This window comes from Acipenser ruthenus, chromosome 54 (genome assembly GCF_902713425.1).
Source record: "Acipenser ruthenus chromosome 54, fAciRut3.2 maternal haplotype, whole genome shotgun sequence".
Classification (NCBI taxonomy): domain Eukaryota; kingdom Metazoa; phylum Chordata; class Actinopteri; order Acipenseriformes; family Acipenseridae; genus Acipenser; species Acipenser ruthenus.
The window spans coordinates 3,154,016-3,178,398 of record NC_081242.1 but is presented as its reverse complement, the minus strand read 5'-3'; the positions used below and the strand labels follow the sequence as shown (position 1 = coordinate 3,178,398).

The 24,383-nt window shown below is 44.5% G+C and overlaps 1 protein-coding gene across 4 annotated transcripts; it reads left to right on the top strand.

Annotated features, from left to right (window-relative positions):
- The first annotated feature begins 608 nt into the window (after positions 1-608).
- Positions 609-23,332, top strand: abhd4 (abhydrolase domain containing 4, N-acyl phospholipase B). 4 transcript variants are annotated; one of them, XM_033997326.3, is made up of 7 exons: positions 609-759; positions 14,363-14,451; positions 15,865-16,294; positions 16,997-17,181; positions 18,801-18,912; positions 19,481-19,667; positions 20,622-23,332. In XM_033997326.3, the coding sequence occupies exons 2-7, from the start codon at positions 14,412-14,414 to the stop codon at positions 20,709-20,711; spliced, it is 1,044 nt and encodes a 347-aa protein (XP_033853217.3). In that variant the 5' UTR covers positions 609-759; positions 14,363-14,411; the 3' UTR covers positions 20,712-23,332. The 4 variants fall into 4 exon arrangements, with proteins under 4 accessions (XP_033853217.3, XP_033853216.3, XP_058872798.1 ...); XM_033997325.3 differs by having other exon boundaries at positions 643-763; XM_059016815.1 differs by lacking the exon at positions 609-759 and adding an exon at positions 13,096-13,310 and having other exon boundaries at positions 14,288-14,451.
- The last annotated feature ends 1,051 nt before the right edge of the window (positions 23,333-24,383 follow it).

The following is a 24,383-nucleotide window of genomic DNA, read 5'->3' as shown; positions in this document are numbered from 1 at the left end:
TGTCAGGACACCGCACTCTGATTGGTTATCATATTATTGTTATTATTATTATTATTATTATTATTATTATTATTATTATTATTATTATTATTATTATTATTATTTATTTCTTAGCAGACGCCCTTATCCAGGGCGACTTACAATTGTTACAATATATCACATTATACATTATTTCACATTATACAGATATCACATTATTTTTACATACAATTACCCATTTATACAGTTGGGTTTTTTACTGGAGCAATCTAGGTAAAGTACCTTGCTCAAGGGTACAGCAGCAGTGTCCCCCCACCTGGGATTGAACCCACGACCCTCCGGTCAAGAGTCCAGAACCCTAACCACACTACTCCACACTGCTCCCCCCTTAATAAAACAATTAATATTCCTCTCCCAACACCGAAACCCTGAACCTAAGGTCAGTACCCTACATTGCAGCCATTACACATCTAAAGTAGTTCATGTTTGGCAGTGAATAAGCGTTTGTGTTACTTTAAAAAAAAAAGTGAGCGGAGGTGCTGACTTCCTGAGTTGTCCTGACAGGAACGTTTCGTTGTACCTTTAGGCACTGCTGTCTGAAGAGGTGTGTCTTGAGGAAGCGCCGGAAGGTGGTCAGGGACTGGGCAGTCCTGACATCAGTGGGAAGGTCATTCCACCACAGCGGGGCGAGGGTGGAGAAGGAGCGGGATCTGGAGGCAGGGGTGTAGGGAGAGATGAGGGTCTGGAGGTAACTCTGGGTGCAGTCTGGTCAAGGCATCGGTAGGCGAGTACAAGAGTTCTGAAAAATAAGTACTAATTATACACATTTCCCCCATATTAATATTAATGTATACATCAAACTTCATATACATAGCATAACTTTTGAGTTTTCATAAGATGTAAATGAGTAGTTTGTTTCTTCAGCCGCGATGTTTAAAAACTCTACACCCATCTCTTTTAATAATAAAACACATTGGCTTAAAACAAAAAGATTCTCATGTACTTCTGTATATAAATGCGTTACCGTGGTTATCTATCCAGACATACATGAGAACATAAGGACGAATTAATATAACACGGCAGAGCTGAATCATCTCAAAACTTGCCAAATCAGACCTTAAAAGGACGTCAATGATTCAGAAATATGTCTTATTTCTAACGTATTCGTATTACCCGATTTAGACGTCTAAAATATTAAAATAAACATGTTATGTGGTCCGTTTCAAAGAAACGTAATGTGAAGTACTCGACATTCACGATTTTGTGTTTTGCCTCTAAAATGTACATTTCATTTGTAATACCGAAAGTTCACAGTAAATCACAGCGACGGATAACTTAATACCCCGTTTTGATTGGTCCATGTCTGTCACATGAATATGGAAAAGCTTGCAGGCATTTTACATTGAGATCAGAAAGAGAGAGATAGGGAGAGAGAGAGAGAGAGCGATAGATCTGCTTTCCACAACCTTTCAATTAAAATATAATGTGGTATTTTGCTGTACTACTGTAACAAACTATGGGTTATTACTTTATATGAACTATCATCTTGCACGAATGTAAGAATTGGCTTTCTGTAGTGGTGTACTTTTTTTCTTTCAAATAGCATATATCTATAATCGTTTGCGCGATATATATCAAATATATATCTTCCATACTATTACAGTTTTTTTTATTTTTTAAATTTAGTCGTTGCAATTTTTTTTTTATTTTTTATTATTTTCTCCCAATTTGGAATGGCCAATTGTTTTTAGGCTCAGCTCACTGCTACCACCCCTGCGCTGATTCGGGAGGGGTGAAGATGAACACACGCTGTCCTCCGAAGCGTGTGCCATCAGCCGGCCGCTTCTTTACACGCTGCAGACTCACCATGCAGCCACCCAAGAGCTACAGCGTCGGAGGACAACGCAGCCCGGCCAGACTGCAGGGGTCGCTGGTGCGCGGTGAGCCGAGGACACCTTTGCCGACCTAAACCCTCCCCCTGGGCGACGATCGGCCAATTGTGTGCCGCCCCCTGGGAACTCCCGTCCACGGACGGCTGTGGAATAGCCTGGACTCGAACCGGCGACGTCCAGGCTATAGAGCGCCTTTACTGGATGCGCCTCTTGGGAGCCCCATACTATTGCAGTTTTGTTACAGGATACATTAGTTCATCTCTAATGTAATCACCGTTTTACATATAGACTACACCTGTTTTCATTTACGTCCTAAATTCTGGGCCGATTTGGTTTTTAGATAACATCCCAAATTCTGCATTTTCGAATTCAGCCCAGTTTTTTGAGATATTCTGCTTAGCTGACAGACGAGTTTCTAAGTCATGCATGCACAGTTTTCCATATAGTGGATCTAGAATTCATTTAAGAGTAACCCTTAGTACACAAAGCAAAGTTAATGTATTTTTTACTCTCCCCAGAAAACATTTTTTTCTTTTTTTTTTATGAAGAAACAGAAATAAAATGTAAATGTTAAAAAAAAGGACATCTCATTTGCTTATGTAATGTCCATCAATATATAGTCATGCGTAGGGCTTTGTCAGACCTTCTGGGGTTAAGAGACCAGTGCCCTTCAACAACTTCAAATAAATCTTATTGTATTGTATTAGTCAACATTTTCCTTGTCTATTCCTGATAGTTTATACTGTAGGCCAGGGGTTTTCAACTTTTTTTTGAAACTGTACCCCTTCTCTCTGGAGGTTTCAACTCAACTGAACGGTACCTCAGTTGCAATAAAATGGAGAATAATCTGATGACCCCCCCCCCCCCCCCGTTTATTTAATAAATAATTTAATGTCACAACAGTTTGGGTGACAAACTGCTGGTTTAGGACAGAATAACAAACAGTAGGCTTAATTCTTAAAACTTTTAATTACAAGTATTTGGATGCACAGAATTAAAAAGACAAGTATTTGGTAATCTCTTTGGAAACAGTCGTATTCGCTTTCTATTCGGCAAAGTTAGTATAAGTTGTGTTTTCTTCCTTTGTATACTAATGTATCCATTTCATCAAACACCTAAAACAAATTCAACCTGTCGCTATTGCTGTTACTGAAATGCGGCCGCACCTATTATTTGTTTATTTAGCAGACGCCTTTATCCAAGGCGACTTACAGAGACTAGGGTGTGTGAATTATGCATCAGCTGCAGAGTCACTTACAATTACGTCTCACCTGAAAGACGGAGCACAAGGAGGTTAAGTGACTTGCTCAGGGTCACACAATGATTCAGTGGCTGAGGTGGGATTTGAACCGGGGACCTCCTGGTTACAAGCCCTTTTCTTTAACCACTAAAAAATAAAAAGTGATATTTATAGGGAATACATAGGTCTTCTGATTTTCGGTTTTAACTGATAAAACCTGATAAAACACCCCTGATACAAAAAAAAATGAAATCGGTGGATAGCCAATAAACACCGGAAAACACCGGAAAAGCTGTGGAAATGGTTATTATTATTATTATTATTATTATTATTATTATTATTATTATTATTATTATTATTTGTTATTTATTTCTTAGCAGACGCCCTTATCCAGGGCGACTTACAATCGTGTTTATCGGTTAATCAGTTAATCTATTCACGTTGACTTTACCCTTTTCATATTTTAAAAAATAAAACCTACTACAAAAATAATAATAAATACATTTCCCTGTGCTGCTGGGCAAAGTCCCGCCTTCTTGACTTGTATCTATCATTGACTAGTTCTGAATACTTTAAACCCAGCGCAACTACTGAGTGACAGCACATTCCTACATTTCTATTGGAGACTCTGCTTGTAAGATTTAAAACGAGATTACAATCAGGATGGAGGCTTGTTAGCGGGATTTGAAGCTGTATTACAGTTAAGATATGGAGGATTTAAAACAGAATTGTGGCGAAATGTGCAAAAATGCCTTCAGACAAAAACCCCAGAAGAATGTGCCCTTGACCGTAGGGATTTCGTTGTGGAAGACAGCGAAGGAAAGAAGGGACAACTTAAGTGTGCAAGTACTGTCCAGTTACTACTATACATATTTTGACACACAAAAAAAAACGCTCAAGCATTTTGGAAAGTAACCGGAAACACCAATTTCATACAATATATAAAAAACGAAAGCCCCGAAAAAAAAAGATTTACATAAAACTCGAAAATAGCTAAAAATAAGCACCGAAAAATACAATTAATAAAACCCAAAAAACAGAAGCCCTAGGTATACGGTTATACAGCGATACAGTGGTTTCGGACATCTAAGGACTAACTGTCTGATACCATATCCATTTGAATGGCGTGCTTAACCCTTTCTGTTGCTGAAAATCATAAAAAAAGGCTATTTACAAGTATCGCAAGAGGTGCATTTTTGTCAGTCTAAGACAAGCTGCTCTGTAGCAATATGCACACTCCTAGCCCGTTCACACACCCAGTTGTACTTGCTCGTAACGGTGTACCGCAATACTGCATTTGGTACTACATGGGGAGCAAAATAGCTAGACACTTGTGCTTCTAGATTCATTATCTGCATGTCCTACAGGTACTCTGTACCAATTTGCAAGTTGTTAAGTGGTTGCGTTCCTTAAATTTGCATTACAAAGTGATATTTTAAAGAATAGGATATATAGTGCTTTTTGTCGCCTCCACTTGCGCAAAACTTTCAATGCAAAACTATGCTCTGATACACTCAAGCTGACACTATGATCACAAAACACTTCGAATGGACTTAATCGGTGCTTCTGTTGCATAAATACACTACAAAATGTGCACATTTCAGGTCTCATATATAATGGACATTTTTTGTATGTATTTTGCCCTAGGAAATCACGGTCGGGGTGTCATAAGTCCACAAATCCTGGGCCAACAAACTCAGAAGTACTCTCTTTAGATGCACAACATTCTTAGCTAAAGTAAATAGATTCCTTCGAGTTCGTACAACCCACTTGCCATTTGCCGAGCCTTACCCCGATTTTGTTTTTATAATGGGATTTGCCATAGGGAGGGGGGTGGTCTCTTATCTTAGCCATATCTCCACGACCCCTGGACCAATGAACTCAGAAGGGCACTCTTTGTCTTAACTAAAGAAACACATTGGCCAAGTGTTCGTACGACACCCCACCGCCAGATGACGAACGTTACCCCGAAACATTTATGTTCATTTTTTAATGGGATATGCCATAAGGAATCGCGGTCGGTGGGGGGTGGAGGGGGCTGCTGTCGTACCCCATATCTCCACAACCCCTGGGGCAAGGAACTCAGGAGCACTCTCTTCATGTGCACACGACTCTCAGCTAAAGAAAATCACCAGCCACAGGTTCGTATGCCACCCCGTCGCCAGATGGCGGCCGTTGCCCCAAAGGTGTTTTATCATGGGATATACGAGGGTCCACCTTGGGGCCCCTGTCGATCCCTCCAAGCGACGTGTCCCCAGCTGGAAAGGACCCCAGTTTAGACCTTTTTTGCCAACCTGGAGCTCAAAAGCTATTGGAAATCCAACCTTGACACGCCATCATGCTGAAAATGTGAAAATGTAGCATTTGAAAATAGATGGCTCCCTGTGAAAGAGGGCCCCCAGACATGACCCTATGAAATTCTACCCGGGTTCTAGGCCTCAGGGTCATGGAGATATGAACCAAAGAAGGGTCATTTTTGGACATTTTTGACGGGGCGTATCTCGGGTTCCCTTTCAAGTCGAAAATAACCATCAAGTATGGGACATTGCCGTCAGGCAGTAGGGATTGGCTGAGTTTTATGTCAAAGCTGCCGATAGGCCTCCGCGCAAGCTGCCGTGTAAGCCCGCCCCCCTGGGAGCTTACTATACGCAACGCGCGGAGAGTCACTTCCTCTTTTGCCTTCAGCCTCAGTAGCGGTAGGACTTAGAGCTGTTAACTGATTGTACTCAATAAGCTTAGGCTTGAGAAGCTGGTTTATCCCCTTCTCCGAGTTTATTTCAGTTATACTCTTCGGAGTAATTATTATTTATTATTATTATTATTATTGTTGTTTTAGGATTATATATTGTTTTTACATTATATATTTCCTTCATGCTTTGCTTCGGCATCGCATTTCTTCATGGTCTCTCCATCTTTCCTCTGTTTATTATTATTATTGTGTTTTGGGGTTTTTGTAATATATTGTGTGTATATATATTGTTTATATATATTGTATTAATTGTTTAGGACGCATGTTGCGTTGGCCTTAGGCCACGCGCATATCTGCAGCCTCGGTCTCGCTTAGGCTAGACCGTGTGTGTGTGTCGGTGCTCGATGCTTCAGCGCTCGACGCACGCACCCTCGATGGTTCGGTGCTCGACGCTTCGGTGCTCGACGCTTCGGTGCTCGACGCTTCGGTGCTCGACGCTTCAGCGCTCGGTGCTCGACGCTTCAGCGCTCGGTGCTCGACGCTCGGTGCTCGACGCTTCGGTGCTCGACGCTTCAGCGCTCGGTGCTCGACGCTTCAGCGCTCGGTGCTCGACGCTCGGTGCTCGACGCTTCGGTGCTCGATGCTCGGTGCTCGACGCTCGGTGCTCGACACTTCGGCGCTCGACGCTCGGTTCTCGACGCACGCACCCTCGGCGCTCGACGCTTCGGTGCTCGACGCTCGACGCTTCGGTGCTCGACGCTTCAGCGCTCGGTGCTCGACGCTTGGTGCTCGACGCTTCGGTGCTCGGTGCTCGGTGCTCGACGCTCGGTGCTCGACACTTCGGCGCTCGACGCTCGGTTCTCGACGCACGCACCCTCGGCGCTCGACGCTTCGGTGCTCGACGCTCGACGCGTCGGTGCTTGACGCATCGACGCTCGACGCATGCACTTCGGTGCTCGCCGCACGCACTTCGGTGCTCGCCGCTCGACGCACACACCTCGGCGCTTGACGCGGCGGCGCTCGACGCACACACTTCAGGTGCTCGACGCTCGGTGCCCGACGCTCGGTGCTCGACGCACGCACTTCAGTGCTCGACGTCGGTGCCTGACGCTTCGGCGTTCGACGCACGCACATCGGTGCTCATCGCTTCGCTTCACTGCTCGTCAGTGCTTGCGAGTGCTAGGCACGATGTCTGGGTTTCACCGATGCGTGACCTGTCAGGCCAAGTTGCCTGCCAGCGATCCACACGAGGACTGCGTCGCATGTTTGGGGCCGGACCATGCCGCATCTGCCCTGGCAGATAGGGCATACTGCCATCTATGTGCGGGGTTCCAGACACGCACCCTTCGCCAGAGAGCAAGGAAGGCGGTTGGGGGTCGTTCCCCATCCTCGGGGTCGCCGTCGTCTGTTTTGACGCCGCCGGTGATGTCACAGCTCCCCAGGAGCCCATCCTCCCAGCTTACAGCTGGTCAGAGGTCCCCAGCTAGGCGTGCTCGGGAACGTTCCCGCAGTCCTTCCTCTCGCGGGGCACGTCCCCGTCGGGAGTCCAGGTCGAGATCTCGATCGCCTCGACGTAGAAAGCACTCTCGCTCCCCTCGACGGGGCAGGCGACAACAGGACACATTTGGAGTGGCTGAGCTCACCTCCAAAATGTCACAATTCATGGAGGTCATGATGGGACAGCAATCCCTCCTCATGACCCTAGCGAATGTGGTGCCTCGGGCTCCAGAGCTAACAACCGGGCCCATCGCTAGTCAGCCGGTGGTTCCTCCACCAGTGCCTCACGGCCAACCCCAGGTAGAGTGGGACGTCGATGCTGTCTCAAGGGACGTGTCCGACGTAGAGCCCCTATTTGAAGAGGGCACGGAGCCTGAGGTGGCATCCCATCACTCTGGGCAGGATGACCCTGAAGTGCTGGATACTAATGACCCTATGTGGTCAGTGGTGGAGAGGGCAGCCCGTCACTTAGGCGTGGACTGGCCTGTGTTAGAGCCAACACGACGCTCTCTATTTGAGTCGCCGTCAGCCCAGCCCCTTCAGTCCAGGATGCTACCGGCATTCCCCGATTTTATTAAGGAGGTGCAGTCCACCTGGGGAGCCCCGGCCCCGGGCGAGCGAAGCTGGGTTAGCGTCCTTCCCACCAGTGGGCGTTGCGTTTGCCGCGTTGGTAAAGGCGCCAACATTATCGGGGCTGACTAAGGACCCCTCCTGCCCTTTTCAGTACCTGAAAAAGGGGTACGCTGCGGCTACAGAGGCAGTTAGGCTGTCTAACTGCTGTGACGCGTGAGGCGTCACAGCAGTTGGCAAAGATGTGGCCAAGCAAACCCTTCCAGCCAAGGTGGCCACAGGAGCGCCAGTGGCGCAGGGCACCGCCGCAGCAGCAGGCGTAACCACGGGGCAGTAAAATCGCCCCTTTGGGTGTATCAGCACGCAGCCAACCCGCGTTTGCAAGACCGCAGCGCGGAGGGTGGCGCCCTAGAGGAGGTGGCAGACCGCGCCCTCGTGGCTCTGGCCAGGCCCCTCGTGAGCAAGCGCAGCCTAAGCAGCCATGAGAAACCCAGGCAGCTGTTAACCCACCCCTACACTGTTCCACAGCTCCTGTTCTGGCAACAATGCACCAACGACATCTGGGTGCGCAAAACTATACTCACCGGATACACCCTTCAGTTCCGGTTAACCCCCCCCCCCCCCCCTTCAGGGGAGTGACTGCAGTGAAGGACTCGGTTCAGTCCTCAGCTCTGAATGTGGAAATACAGGCATTGCTAAGGAAGCGTGCCATTCAACTAGTAGACCCTGCTCTGACCGACCAGGGGTTCTACTCCAAGTACTTCCTAGTGCCCAAAAAGGACGGCGGGCTCCGTCCTATTTTAGATCTGCGAGTACTGAACAAATACCTACGGGTGTTGTCGTTCAAGATGCTTACGCACAGGCACATTGTCCAGTCTGTCCGGCAGGGTGACTGGTTTACCACCGTGGACCTGACAGATGCGTACACTTTCACGTTCCCATCTGTCCAGGACACAGGAAGTATCTACGATTCGCATTTCAGAACAGGGTCTATGAGTTTTGTGTCCTGCCATTCGGCCTGTCTCTAGCTCCTCGAACCTTTTCGAAGTGTATGGATGCCATTTTAGCTGCCTTGCGGGCTCAAGACGTCCGACTGCTGAACTATCTGGATGACTGGCTCGTCTGCGCGCAGTCAAAAGAGCAGTTGGCACAGCACACAGTGATGGTTACAGACCATCTCCAGCGGCTCCAGCGTTGGAACGATGTCTCTCCTTATTCAGGTTGAGAGAAACAGTCAGCATGGAGCTGTGTCAGCGCATGCTGGGGTTGATGGCTGCCGCCTCACAAGCCCTTCCCTTGGGCTTACTACACCAGAGACCACTACAGGCCTGGTTCAATGCCTTCGCGTTGCATCCGCGGAGAGACAAGCACCGCAGGTTGATGGTATCCCGAACCTGCTGGGAAGCACTACGCTGGTGGAAAGTTCCTTCGAACATCCGCCAGGGTGTACACTTGGGTCCCATCTTCCGAAGGGAAGTCATCACAACCGACGCTTCCAACCAGGGTTGGGGAGCAGTCTGGAATGGGACAGGGACACGTGGAGTGTGGTCAGGACCCTGGAGGTCAGCCCACATCAATGCTCTGGAACTCAGAGTGATGGACCTCGCCCTTCGGCACTTCTTGCCAGTGCTTCTAGGCAAGCACGTGTTAGTGCGGTCAGACAACACCACGGTAGTGGCGTATATCAACCGCCAGGGCGGCTTGCGGTCCCCCGGTCTTCACCGGATGGTAACACGGCTGTTGCTTTGGGCACAACCGCGTTTAGCCTCTCTGCGTGCGGTTCACCTACCGGGCAGAGTCAGTTATGCAGCGGATCTCCTGTCCAGAGGAGGTCCTCTTGCAGGCGAATGGTGTCTTCACCCTCGGGTGGTAGAGCACATTTGGGAATGGTTCGGCACAGCGCAAGTCGATCTCTTCGCTTCGCAAGAGACCACGCACTGTCCCCTATGGTTCTCGGTGAAGGACCTCGACAGCCCCCTAGGAGTCGATGCACTGGCTCACGAATGGCCGCCAGGGCTCCTGTATGCATTTCCACCGATTCCGATGCTCCCCGCTTTCTTGGAGAAGGTCAGGGTAGAGCAAGTGACAGTGATTCTGATCGCTCCTCGGTGGCCTCGGAGAATATGGTTCCCGAGTCTAGTGCAGTTGTTGCACGGTCGCCCGAGGGAGCTCCCTCTGCGAGCGGACCTGTTGTCCCAAGCCCAAGGAGGGCTATGGCACCCAAACCCCAAACTCATGCAGTTATGGGCTTGGCCCCTGAGCGGGAGCGCCTGTCAGCCTTAGGGCTTTCGACGGCGGTTATATCGACCATTCAGAGTGCGAGAGCGCCCTCTACTAGGTCGCAGTATGCGTATAAGTGTCAATTGTTTCAAAGTTGGTGTCTGGCTGAGGGCCATGACCCGGTCTCCTGCCCTATGGCAGTGATATTACAGTTTCTGCAGAAGCTGCTAGATGAGGGGAAATCTCCCTCTACACTTAAAGTGTATTTAGCCGCCATATCGGCTTGCCGTGTACGCATTGACGGGTTATCACCAGGTTGCCATTTTCTGGCATCTTAGTTCCTGAAAGGCGCAAGACGCTTGCGGCCTCCAAGGACGACCAGTTTACCATCATGGAGCCTTGATGTGGTTTTAGAAGCCCTTACCAAGGCACCGTTCGAGCCTCTCCACAGTGTGGATATGAAGCTCGTGTCTATGGTATCAGCAAAACGCGTGGGTGAGTTACATGCACTTTCGGTGCATTCGTCATGTACTCGTTTTGCAGGAGACGGTTCTAAGGTCTCCATGCGTCCAAATCCGGTCATATCCCCATTTCATATGAACCAACCAGTCGAGTTGATGGCGTTCCATCCTCCTCCTTTTTCTTCCCCAGAGGAAGAGCGGTTACACATGCTCTGCCCTGTGCAGGCATTGAGGTGTTATATTGACCTGTGAGGCAAACAGAACAGCTGTTCATATGCCATGGTTCTAAGACTTTGGGTCAGTCGTTGTCTAAGCAACGCCTTTCCCATTGGATAGTGGATGCTATTAAGTTAGCATATGATTCTATGGACCTTCCACCACCAGGGCAGTTGAAGGCACATTCCACTAGGGGTATGGCAACATCCTGGGCCCTCTTTAGAGGAGTGCCGGTGTCTGACATTTGCGCTGCAGCCAGTTGGGTTACACCGCATACTTTTACGAGGTTCTACCGGTTGAATGTACTGGAATCCTCTGCTCCGTCATTTGGAGCATCTGTGTTACACTCTATGACGCCTCAGGTTGCGGACATATAGAGTGGTTGACAATATGGTGTGACTATTCCACCTTAGGACAGGTGTCATTGCGAGCATAGACGCTGAGGCGCAGCTCCGCATATGCGTAGATGCATTGCCTGCGCAGTTGCGTTATGACGTAAGTCTGTCCTACTGCCGAGAATCCTCCCTCGCGACAGCTTGGGTTCACTGTTCCCATACTTGATGGTTATTTTCGACTTGAAAGGGAACGATAGGTTGCGGATGCAACCCCGGTTCCCTGAAAGAGAAAATAACCATCAAGCCGTGAGGTCGCTCTGGAAGCCTTCACGGCCTGAAGGGCAAAAGAGGAAGTGACTCTCCGCGCGTTGCGTATAGTAAGCTTCCAGGGGGGCGGGCTTACACGGCAGCTTGCGCGGAGGCCTATCGGCAGCTTTGACATAAAGCTCAGCCAATCCATACTGCCTGACGGCAATGTCCCATACTTGATGGTTATTTTCTCTTTCAGGGAACCGGGGTTGCATCCGCAACCTATCGTTCTGTGGGGGTTAGGTTCTAGGTGCCAGGACGGCTCGGCAAAGTGAATTTATTGCAAAGAATTGCTACCAAACTGGGCATGTTATATTCAGGCTGGTCCCCTAAGTGGTGTGTGTGCAGGGGTTACATGGTAGTGTGTGTGTGCAGGGGTTGCATGGTGGTGTCTGCGTGCAGGGGTTGCATGGTGGTGTGTGTGTGCAGAGGTTGCATGGTGGTGTGTGTGCAGGGGTTGCATGGTGGTGTGTGTGCAGGGGTTGCATGGTGGTGTGTGCGTGCAGAGGTTGCATGGTGGTGTGAGTGTGCAGGGGTTGCATGGTGGTGTGTGTGCAGGGGTTGCATGGTGGTGTGAGTGTGCAGGGGTTGCATGGCGGTGTGTGCGTGCAGGGGTTGCATGCTGGTGTGTGTGTGTGTGCAGAGGTTGCATGGTGGTCTGAGTGTGCAGGGGTTGCATGGCAGTGTGTGCGTGCAGGGGTTGCGTGTGGATGTGTGTGGAGGGGAATTGGAGTGCAGGTTTGGCGCAAAAGGGGGTGCAGAGAAAAGACTGAGAAGGGTACAGTATATTGATGGACATTACATAAGCAAGTGAGATGTCCTTTTTTTGGAATACCATGTTCCTTCTCAAAAATGTGTTTTAATATTAGCCTTTGTAAAGGAAAACGACTGCTTTAATTCATTTCATGTATCTATTTCAGTGCAATGTAGTTTCTTCATTGTTTTATTTTAACATTACATTTTTTCATAAAATATATAGTTTTTTTGGGGAGAGTAAAAAATACATTAACTTTGATTAAAGTACTAAGGGTTACTCTTAAATGAATTCACAATTCAGTTTATGGTAAACTGTGCATGCATGACTTAGAAACTGGGCTGAATTCGAAAATGGAAAGCGGCCCAGAATTTGGGACGTTATCTGAAAAGCAAATCGGCCTAGAATTTGGGACATAAATGAAAACAAGGGCAGTCTATATGTAAAACTGTGATTACATTAGAGATTAACTAATGTATCCTGTAACAAAACTGCAATATTGTATATATTTGATATTAAAATATATTGCGTAAACGATTATAGATATATGCTATTTGAAAGAAAAAAGTAGACCAGAAAGTCAATTCTTACATTCGTGCATAACATGATAATTCATATAAAGTAATAACCCATAGTTTGTTATATTAGTACAGCGTAATACCAGATTATATTTTAATTGAAAGGTTGTGGAAAGCAGATCTATCGCTCTCTCTCTCTCTCTCCCTATCTCTCTCTCTCTGATCGCAATGTAAAATGCCTGCAAGCTTTTCCATATTCATGTGACAGACAAGGACCAATCAAAACGGGGTATTAAGTTATTCGTCGCTGTGATTTACTACCAAACTCTCTCTCTCTCTCTCTCTCTCTCTCTCTCTCTCTCTCATAGCAATCTTAAAAATGCCTGCAAGTTTTTCCACTCGTGTGACGACATATTCATGTGACAGGCATAGATCAATCAAAACGGGATGTGTCATAAGAGTGCTTCCTGATACCTCATGAGTATTAATAAACGCTTTCATTCGGCTTGATCGTGACGTTTTTGGAAAAGTCAGCTGGTTTTCCAAACAGGAAATAAAACCATTCACGTTAGCTGTTGTGTAACTTCAGTCATTCAATGATATAACAATGGATGACGAGATTGAAGCGGAGTAAGTACACCTTGTAATTTAAAGCGACTAAAAATATTTAAAAGTAATATGTCATATCTCAAAACGATATGACCGCGTTCTACCACTATACGCAGTAGTTCATATATGAAACTTCATTACAAATATATATATTTTTAAATACAGACAATATATATTCCTGTTAAATAAATAAATAAATAAATAAATAAGTGACGCAAGTGTTTACCACTCGCTCACTCTCTTGTCTTTTAAATTTCCTGGCAGCGTTTTATTTTTTGGGGGAGGGGGAGGAGGTGTATTTTTACCAATACAAATTAATCTATGATACCCCCAAAAGGCTACTACCAGTCATTTTAACATAAGGGCTGAAGAAAGAGAAATATTATTGGTCCCGAATAAGGGAAGTGGGTCGTTACATTAAAATTTAGGGGTTTTTTTTTTGCCAGCAAATTCAGCACTATCGGCTGTTTAATATAATAACAGATCTACCGAGATAGCACGGCAATTTATTTTTTTAAATATGCTTCACCATACCTCTCAGTGCTTTGCAATGCTTCCTTGTGCTTTACCATACCTCTCAGTGCTTTGCAATGCTTCCTTGTGCTTTACCAGACCTCTCTGTGCTTTACAATGCTTCCCTATGCTTTACCACACCTCTCTGTGCTTTACAATGCTTCACTATGCTTTACCAGACCTCTCTGTGCTTTACAATGCTTCCCTATGCTTTACCAGACCTCTCTGTGCTTTACAATGCTTCCCTATGCTTTACCATGTTTTCACTGTGCTTAATTACACTTTGCTGTGCTTTTACTATGGGGAACTTTTCTAAGGTTTAGTTTTTACCATGGTTTGTTTAATATGCTTTACCAGACCTCTCAGTGCTTTACAATGCTTACCTATGATTTACTTTGCTTTCACTGTGCTTTACAATGCTTGCCTATGCTTTACCCTGCATTCACTGTGCTTTATTACACTTTGCTGTGCTTTGACTGTGGTAGACTTTCAGAAGGTTATATTAAGGGTTACTGCGGATCCTCTCATTGTGACCTCACCCGCGCTCTTCCGCCCCTCAGCGCTCCGAGTCGGTTGTCGAGCTGGGTCCCGTCTTGGTGCCCGACATCCATGTCGCTGCTGAAGAACACAGAGGCCAAGATCCTCGCCTGTGAGTCTATCTGTTTCTGTCTGTCTGAAACTACATACTCTTCTTTCAAGTAATTGTACCTAACAAATTAATCATACCTATATTGCATTTCCATAGCACCGTTACGTCTCAAATGTACAGTTTAGAAAGAAACACATGTTGAAACTTGGTAGTGGCGTTATTTTCTTTAGTTATGAGTGTCCGATTCTGGGTATAGGGAGGTGTCTGTCTGTCTGTCTGTCCATCTATCCATCTGTATGTCGTACTTATGTTTTTGCTGATATGTGGAGAATCGCTGATCAAGTAGTGATTTAAACATTCCATTGCTAACTCTTCTATACTATTCTGTAATTGATATACATCATGGACATCAACTTTTTTTTGTCACACTGATGGCTCTACTTTTGAGTTTCCTGTTGTGGCGATGAGGGATGGATGTTTCTGATGTTTGACAATGATGGAAATAAGACTCCTATTGAATAGCAGTCCCACCCATTCTAGTTTTTTTTATACAAGCTTAGGTATGTATAGGTAACAAGCTGAGGTGTGGCTTAATTAGGGGTGGGAATTTCGAATAATATAATATTCAGGTATACCACGAATAAAAGTTTTGAATATTCAACCTCTAATTACTCATAACAGTGACAGGTCCTGTAGAACGTGTTAGCAGCTACCACACATAGAGACGAATAGATAAATAGAAGAAACAGTTAAGGCATCTAATGTATTCAAAGTAAAAAAAAAAAAAGAATGATTTAAACTATAAGTAAGAAATAAGAATACATAGCAGAGGCGTTTTAACACCCTTTGACAACTCTTATAAAACACACAACATGACTACTACTAACAAAACACAACAAAATGTGTTTGCTCAATAACATCTATGCTATAAAATAAAGCATAAATGAGATGTACTGTACACATGCTTGCTGAATCCATAATATAATAATCATTTAAAAAAAAGTCTGATTCCGGAATCAAGCCAATATCAGTAGGAGACCGCTAACACAGAACTCAAACAACAAAGGCTTAACAGTGCATGCTTTTTTTTTTTTTTTTTTCAGCCGAGACGCATCACATTGCTGACCGCTGCGCACAGTAAAGATGCAATGCTTGTTTGTGTTTTCTTCCAAAGTAGTAGATGGTTGCATGCATTTTAGATGTTTGAGCATTATATCGTTGATTTATGATACAAAATAGTTAGCACATTTTTCCATTTGTTTTAGAAATGAACGAGTATTCGAAACTTGATCAAAGTATTAGAGTAGTAATTTTATTTAGAATACTCGAATATTCAGACTCACCCCTAGTCTTAATATTAAACTCAGTGAAACCAGGAATGGATCAGACTACTCTGCAATGGGAGTCATATTACCACCCCTGACTAAGCATTGCAGCATCACTAATGTATTATTTCCACTCCCCTCTATCCAGGTATTCGCAATGATCTGGTATCTCGTTTCGTGTCTCTACCAAGCCAAGACAAAATCTGGACATTGACCCTCAACCCCAACCAGAACCAAGCAGCTTCCTCCAAGACCAGTATCAGTGCCACTCATACCAGTATTCACAGTATGGGGCGGACTCCTCTGGTGCTGGTTCATGGTTTTGGGGGTGGGGTGGGGCTCTGGGTGCATAATCTGGACACTCTGTCCCAGAGGAGGACGGTCCACGCTTTTGACCTGCTTGGTTTCGGGAGAAGCTCGCGCCCTGCCTTCAGTAATGATCCAGGGCAAGCGGAGGAGCAATCGGTGCACGCCATTGAGGAGTGGAGGCGGGCCATGGGGCTGGACAGTGTGATCCTATTGGGCCACAGCCTGGGCGGGTACCTTGCTGCTTCTTATGCTTTGGCACACCCGCAGCGGTGAGTTGCCATTTTTTTTTCTCAAGCAGATTTTTTCAGATCTGTGCAGTTCTATTCAGCCGAACATTTGTCATAGCTGAATGACGTCACACGCAGCTGGCTGCGCAGATGTTGGACTGTGTCTGCAAATTAGAGTGGGATAAAGGAGTTGAGGTTTACTTTTTGTAACCTGCACCCAAATACTGCCCCCTTGACAGTGGAGGATGGAAATAAGACTCCTATTGCATAGCAGTTTCACCTATTCCAGGTTTTAATATGTGCTTGATTAGCCAGTGTGTATAGATAACAAACTCAGGAGTGTATTATTAAACTCAAAGTGAAACCAGGAGTGGATCAAACTGCTATGCAGTGGGAGTCTCTTTTCCATCTCTGCATTGTAACTGCAATGTAATATCACACTTGACCGTACTGGAATTACAGTGTAACTGCAGTTATATACTAGAATTACATCACAGGGATGGAAATAAGACTTATGTTGCATAGCAGTTTGACCCATTCTAGGTTTTACTAAAAGCTTGATTAGCCCCAGTGTGTACAGGTAACAAGCTTAGGTGTGTCTTTTAAAAAAAAAAAAAAAAAAAAAGAAAATTGTAAATAGAAATGAATGAAAAAATTGTAAAAAATGTAAATTTAAAGAAGAAAATTAAAAAAAAAAGAAATGGAGCATGCTAGTTTCCCCTCTCATCTCCCTCTCACTTTCAGGGTGCGTCACCTGATCCTTGTGGACCCCTGGGGGTTCCCTGAGCACCCCTCCACTCGGCCCCAGACAGGAGAGCCCTCAGGGGGGGAGGTGAAGCCCAGCGGACCCCCTCGCTGGGTCAAAGGCGTGGCCAGCGTCCTGATGCACTTCAACCCACTGGCTGTGATCCGAGCAGCAGGACCCTGGGGTGAGGGAGAGGGGAGAGAGTGTGTCTCTGTGCAATAGCTGTAAATCCAGAGCTATCAGTGTGATGAAAAAGCTGATGTGCATGATATACAGTATATCAGCATGTACAGAATAGTAGAGAGTATGAATTAGCAATGAAATGTTCAATCACAATCCAGATACAGTAGATGCTGCTTATTCACAACCTCTCGGCTCCCAGCAAAAAGGTGTCATTAACCGAAAGTTGCCAATAAGCGAAAAGCCCCTGTTTTTATATTAGTATTTATATGGAATGATATATACTGTAGTTGTACAAATATGGCACTGAAATACATGTGTTTTAAATGTTAGTGTTAAAAAATTAACATGAGAAAATACCCCAACATAGAACTGTTTACTTCACGTGTGTGTAAAACTAAAAAAAATTGTAGTACAATTGTCCTTACAGTGAGCAAAGCAAACATAAAAAATGTGTTGTACTTACAATCAATTCTATAGAAAACAATTTTAAAATAAGAAATTGTCCAACGTTGTCTGCTTTTTACAATGAACCACCTCCCGATGTAAATCCATCTCGTGCAGCTTCGTAGCCAGTTTCAAAGCTACAATTCTGTCTCAGTCCGCCAGAAATACGCAGTTGCGAAGTCAGTGTGTTATAAAAGCTGCATGAAGTATGTGCATACATCATGCAAGTGCGCTCTGTAGCACTGGCAGCTAGTAATAAAGTTGTCAATAAGCGGTGTGCCGTTGCTAATATCAGAATTGCATTAACATTAAAGTCTACGGGACGGGATTGGTTCCGGGTAAAATGTTTTTAATAACCGAAAGTTGTTTTTTATCAGGGTTGCTAATAACTGGCATCTACTGTATATGCAAAAAATGTAAGTGTGACGTACAGATTGACGGATGTACGGACAGGTAGACGGACACCCATCTCCCCAGAGTTTGATGCTCTCAATAGCTTTTTTAAAAAAAATTTTTTTTTTTTATTTTACAAAATTTAGTCGTTGCCAATTATTTTTATTATTTTCTCCCAATTTGGAATGGCCAATTATTTTTAGGCTCAGCTCACTGCTACCACCCCTGCGCTGACTCGGGAGGGTGAAGACGAACACACGCTGTCCTCCGAAGCGTGTGCTGTCAGCCGACCGCTTTTTTTTTCACACTGCGGACTTACCATGCAGCCACTCAAGAGCTGCATGGAGGACAACGCAGCTTACAGGCAAGCCCGCAGTTGGCCAATTGTGCGCCGCCCCCTCGGAGCTCCTGTCCACGGTCGGCTGTGGAATAGCCTGGACTTGAACCGGCAACGTCCAGGCTATAGAGCGCATCCTGCACTGCACACGGAGCGCCTTTACCAGATGCGCCACGCAGGAGCCCCTGCTCTAAATAACTTAAACCGAATAATGTTAATACCAAGCTTCTGCAGGTATGTAATGGAAGTGAGACAGACATACAGACATACAGACAGACAGACTGACGGCAGACATCTCCATAGGTCCCAGAATCTGGAATTTTCAAGAATTCCCTGTTGCTGGAATCGATTGATTGATACCCAGCACACAGGCAGTGTTCAGTGTGTATTTTAACCCCCCCCCCCTCCCCCTCCTCCCTCCTCCCTCCTCCCTCCTCCCTCCTCAGGACCTGGTTTAGTACAAAGGTTTCGTCCTGATTTCAAGAGAAAGTTTGAAGACCTCTTTGAAGACAACACCATGACTGATTACATCTACCACTGCAACGCACAGACACCCAGGCAAGTGCAGCGTCAGACTATACAGATAGTGCTGAATAAGCAGTTTTGTGATTACATGATACAGACAACACAGGACACAGCAATGGTAACAGAATGGGTTTACTGTAAACACTGCATGAGGTCCTGTAGTAGGAGCCGGGTTTAAATGACCATCTAGTGATCCGCCATCTCTGAAAAGCAGTTTTTCACCAGCGATTCACTAGCTGTGCTCTAGATGGTGCTGGCTCATCCAGCCAACATTTACTAGGTCTATGGCAAGCAACTATAACTGAAGAGCAGGTCCTGAACTTGGAGTCAAAGCGACACAGACTTGTATTTGAATGTTTGCAATATAAGAAACACTCAGGATGATTGCAAACATCATAAAAAGGCAAGGGGATAGTAAAAAACTAAACAAAAAGAGAATGACATTTCAAAGCCACTTGCATAGTATAACCATGGGAAAAGCATGGTGGGGAAACTACAATGTACCGTGGTGAAGTTTTATTGTGTTGACTGTGTCATGAAAGGTGCTGTATAAAAGTATTCTGATCACATCTCTCTCTCTCTCTCTCTCTCTCTCTCTCAGTGGTGAGATTGCATTCAGAGCTATGTCTGAGTCTTTCGGCTGGGCAAAGCGCCCCATGCTCCCCCGAATGCCCCTCCTGTCCCAGGACACTCCCATGACTGTCCTGTATGGGGCGCAGTCCTGGGTCGATAGCAGCACAGGGGAGAGGATCAAGACCCTGAGGCCAGGATCCTACGTGAAGAACATTGTGAGTGCTCTCCCTTCTGGAAGTGTCCCATAGTAAAAGCACAGCACAGTGAAAGCATGGTAAAACATAGGGAAGCATTGAAAATCATAGAGAGGTATGGTAAAGCATAGGGAAGCAATGAAAAGCATAGAGAGGTATGGTAAAGCATAGGGAAGCAATGAAAAGCATAGAGAGGTATGGTAAAGCATAGGGAAGCATTGTAAAGCACAGAGAAGCGTGGTAAAGCATAGAGAGGTATTGTAAAGCACAAGGAAGCATTGTGAAGCACAGAGAGGTATGATAAAGCACAGGGAAGCATTGTAAAGCACAGAGAGGTATGGTAAAGCATATGGAAGCATTGTAAATCACAGAGAGGTATGGTAAAGCATAGGGAAGCATTGTAAAGCACAGAGAGGTCTGGTAAAGCATCGGGAAGCATTGTAAAGCACAGAGAAGTGTGGTAAAGCATAGGGAAGCATTGTAAAGCACAGAGAGGTCTGGTAAAGCATAGGGAAGCATTGTAAAGCACAGGGATGCATTGTGATGCACAGAGAGGGATTGAAATAAGGCTCCCATTGCATTCCTGGTTTCATGAGCATGTTACCTGTACACACTGTGGCTAATCCCAAATCTTATTCAAACCTGCAATGGTTGAAACACCTTCCCTTGTAAAGCATATAAAAAAATAAAAGTAAAACTTTATGGTAAATGCATAATATAACCATGGAAAAAGCATGGAGATTTTCAGCAGGGTTAGAAACTTGCACTAACCCTGCTGCGCCCAGTCCTGGGGTATAGAACTCCTCTTAAGAAATATCTTATTAAAATGATTCAGGAGTTGGAGACACCCAGTCCTGGGTTTACCCAAGCCCATGCACCTATTTGTGTGACTACCAAGGTGACAAATGCAATTTTAATTTAGTCTTCAATGTTCTCAAGATTTAGTTTTTTGCTTCCTTGTTGTTTCTTTCTCAGATTATAGAGGGCGCCTCCCATCACGTCTACGCCGACCAGCCGGACGAATTCAACAGAGTCGTCCAAGAAATCTGTGACTCCATCGATTGAGCACAGTGCAGGGGGGCAGCATAGCCACATACCCTTATAAAATATAACATAGCAAAGTGTAATAGGCATACACATAGGTAAGCACAGAGAGGTATGGTAAAGCATATTAAAAAAACAACCATGGTAAACTAACCCTTATAAAAGTGCCCACCACTAAAAGCACAGTACAGTGTAATAACCACAGTGAAAGCATGATAAAGCATAGGTAAGTATTGTAAAGCACAAGAGGTATGGCAAAGCATATTAACAAAACATGACAAACCATGATCTGGTAAATGCCTACTGTAACCATGGAAAAACTGCAGAATTAGCGAGGTAAACTTTTGTAAGAGTACACAGATATATTTACACTGGGAATCTCTGATAGCCATCTAATACCTACAAGTTAAAGTGATGTAGCTGGCAAAAGAATTCCATAGATCTTACCTGTTGTGAATTTCCGTTCGCTACACAGCTTCCACATGTGCAATGTTGAAAGAAAGACAAACTTTTTTTACAAACTTGTATTTTCACGAGATGCCTCTTTTTAGGTCATCTTTTACACTTTCACTTCCTGGGTCACCTCAGCAGTGTCTTCTGGGTCATGTTACTGGCTGAAAACACGTCAGTCAAAAGGGGAAGCAGCTGGTTAGTTAAGGGGTGGGGCCACTTTCACCATCCAGGTGACCAAGGAAGTGAAACATGACCTGAAAAAAACATGACCTGAAATTTCTTTAACCAAGTGTTATACCAGGTATCCCCATTTCAAATAAAAATACATGTTTACTATTGCGTGTTCCTTTCAGAACAGCACACTTGGGACCTATATCATGAATAGGCACAACAGGCATGGATTATTTTATTATTTTATTGGCAACAATTTTTTTAAAATAATATAATTCACCATGTGGGTTTGTATAAGGAGAGCTATACACACCTTCAGAGTGGAGGATGGAGTTTACCTTCCTAACTGGGACAGACAGACAGACAGAGTCTCAATTGAAATGTATTTGGTCTCTGCTACTGATGTAAATGAACGAGTGATTTCAAACCGCTTTCAAGTCAATGACAGGAGGAAACGTGGTTCTGGACTATTGTTTAACTAGATATATACTGGCCACTTTATTAGGACCTGTACCAAATATTGGTTTGGGGCAGCTGTTTACCTTGATCAGAGCCTTGACCTGGACTCTACAAGGTGCTGGAAGGTGTCTCAAGAGATCCATTCAGTCTATTTCAATTGATGTAGGGTAGGCAGTAATGGCTATTGTTCAAGTTGATTCAAAACGTGCTCGATTGGAAGATGCCTGAAGTCTCTGTTGCGCTCCTCGAACCCTGCACAATCCCGGCACGGCAGACGGGCGCTATTGTCTTGAAATTCGGGGTTTGGTGTTGTTGGGGTGTACGCAGTGATGATTAAACTATTTGTTTGGCCTCCCAGAGTAATCAAAGGACCAGAGAACATGAATTACAGCAGAGGGATGCCAAACCCAGTCGGGAAGACAGACAGAAAGACCGCTCCTAATAAAGTGGCACAATTAATATATCCGTGTTTGATACTTATTCCTGACTGGAGATTTCAATGTAAGAATCATATAGCAAAAATTGCTAAGGTGGCTTCTATTCCTTCCATTAATTTAACTGGTCACCCTCACTGTGAGGTCACACTGCAAGTTAGGGACCGTGTCTAAAGTGCCAATCTCATTAAGAAAAAGCATTAACACAAAAGAAAGTGCTAAGTAAGTGCTTTATCATGTCGAAGTAATTATCCGAATTCAGCGGTTTAGTTTAAGTTTAAGCACCGTTGCCATACATTGTACTTATTACATAAAATGATCCATTGTGTGCTGTTGTGTTCATTTCAATCAGGAGGATAAACAACCATGAATGTTACCAGATTTTCCTCTATATGAAGCGCTCTGCATAGAACTGTTTTATATGTCACAAATGTCATATCAATGTCACTTGTATATCATATTTTGAAAATGACAATTGTTGACAAAATATCTTTAAGTTACAGACTTAAACATGCACTAAAAGAAACTACAGATTCAATGATGTTTCAACCAGATGTCTTTCTCAATGTGTGCTGTTCTGTCTCCCCACACCCCTCTGTTTGTTTTGAAATGGACTGGCCTCAATGTTCAGATTGATTGTGGGCCAGACTATATTGAACAGCCTGGAGGGGGTTCATGTGAACGGTTATTGTAATAGAACTTGGTACGGGCATTCCTGTGCACAATGTATTGAGAGTATCAGAATCAGAGGATATATGATTGTGTCTGTATGTATGTTAAGGACTTTCAAATGTCATTTTTATTACTCAGCTGCTGTGAGCTTGAAGTATTGAAGTTACAGTGCCACAGGAAATGATCTGCACACGGCAAGCATTGAATGACTATGTTCTATGAAGGGCATTGTGTATTACATTTTTAACATTCAATTCTTTAGACACTTTGGATGAGCAGTTCTCAAGCTATATATAGCCTTTATTTGCTCAGCCAATCATAGTTAAGAATTAGTTAAAAAGCGGGTATCTACTTTCTGATACTCTGTGGGCACTACTGTATACTAATATAGCCATGGTATGTATTTTATAAACATTTTAATATTAATACAAAATATATGTGTCTTTTGAAAAATCTGTGTTTATATTTACTTATTTTGCTTGCCTTTCAGAATGTCTCTTACACTTGCATTTTCTCAGGTGAAAGCATGTTACTGGCTTCAAACCATGTCAGTCAATAGGGGAAGCAGTTTCTCACTGCAGGTGACCCAGGAAGTGCAACACTATCTGAAAGCATAGCTTGCAAACAGATTTATTTTAACCTAGTGTAGTAGCAGTTACAATTTAAAATACATGCTTACTGTACATTTGAGATATATGGAATTATTTCACTAAAAATCAAAGGCAAATAAACAACAAAAAATTGATTCAGTTATAATACCTTGGTACGATTTTACAACGAGAGGTGGGCCTTGCCAGACATAATTGCCCTTCTGTTACGCCAAGGTAAGAAATATTACATTGAGCTGACCACAGTGTCTAGAGCAAGGCTTATTTTTATGTAATGAAGATAGTTTTATGTGGTTATATATTCTGACCCATATTATTATTTTATATATTCTGTTTTTTTACTTTTTGCCTTGTTTCTTAAGGTGTTTTTGTTTGTGTAAACTGCGATGGCTGCTCTGAAAAATTCTGCAGTTATATATGCCTGTGCAGGTAACTACCAGCACTGCTGAGATGCTTCGGAGAGAACTTCAAAGTCATCCCCATTTTCTTTTTACTGACGATGAAATTCGAAAGGTGTTTGTCCAGGGCTTTTTAGGTATCTGGTGAAACTCTAACTTCTCCCACTAAATATGACGGCTGTTGGCATTACAGGCAGGCACTGCACACAGAAGAAGATGAATGTAACTGATATAAGGATTTCTTTTTTCCAGTTCAGGGGTCTGTTGCTATTGTAATATAGAATACACACACACACACATACAAGGTGATTAAAGGTAAGGTAATGTCGACCCAGGGGACTTTTTTGACCTGAAAAAAGAAACAAAGACCAGGGGTCACAAATGGAGATTAGATAAAGGGGCACTCAGAACAGAAAATAGGAGGCACTTTTTTACACAGAGAATTGTGAGGGTCTGGAACCAACTCCCCAGTAATGTTGTTGAAGTTGACACCCTGGG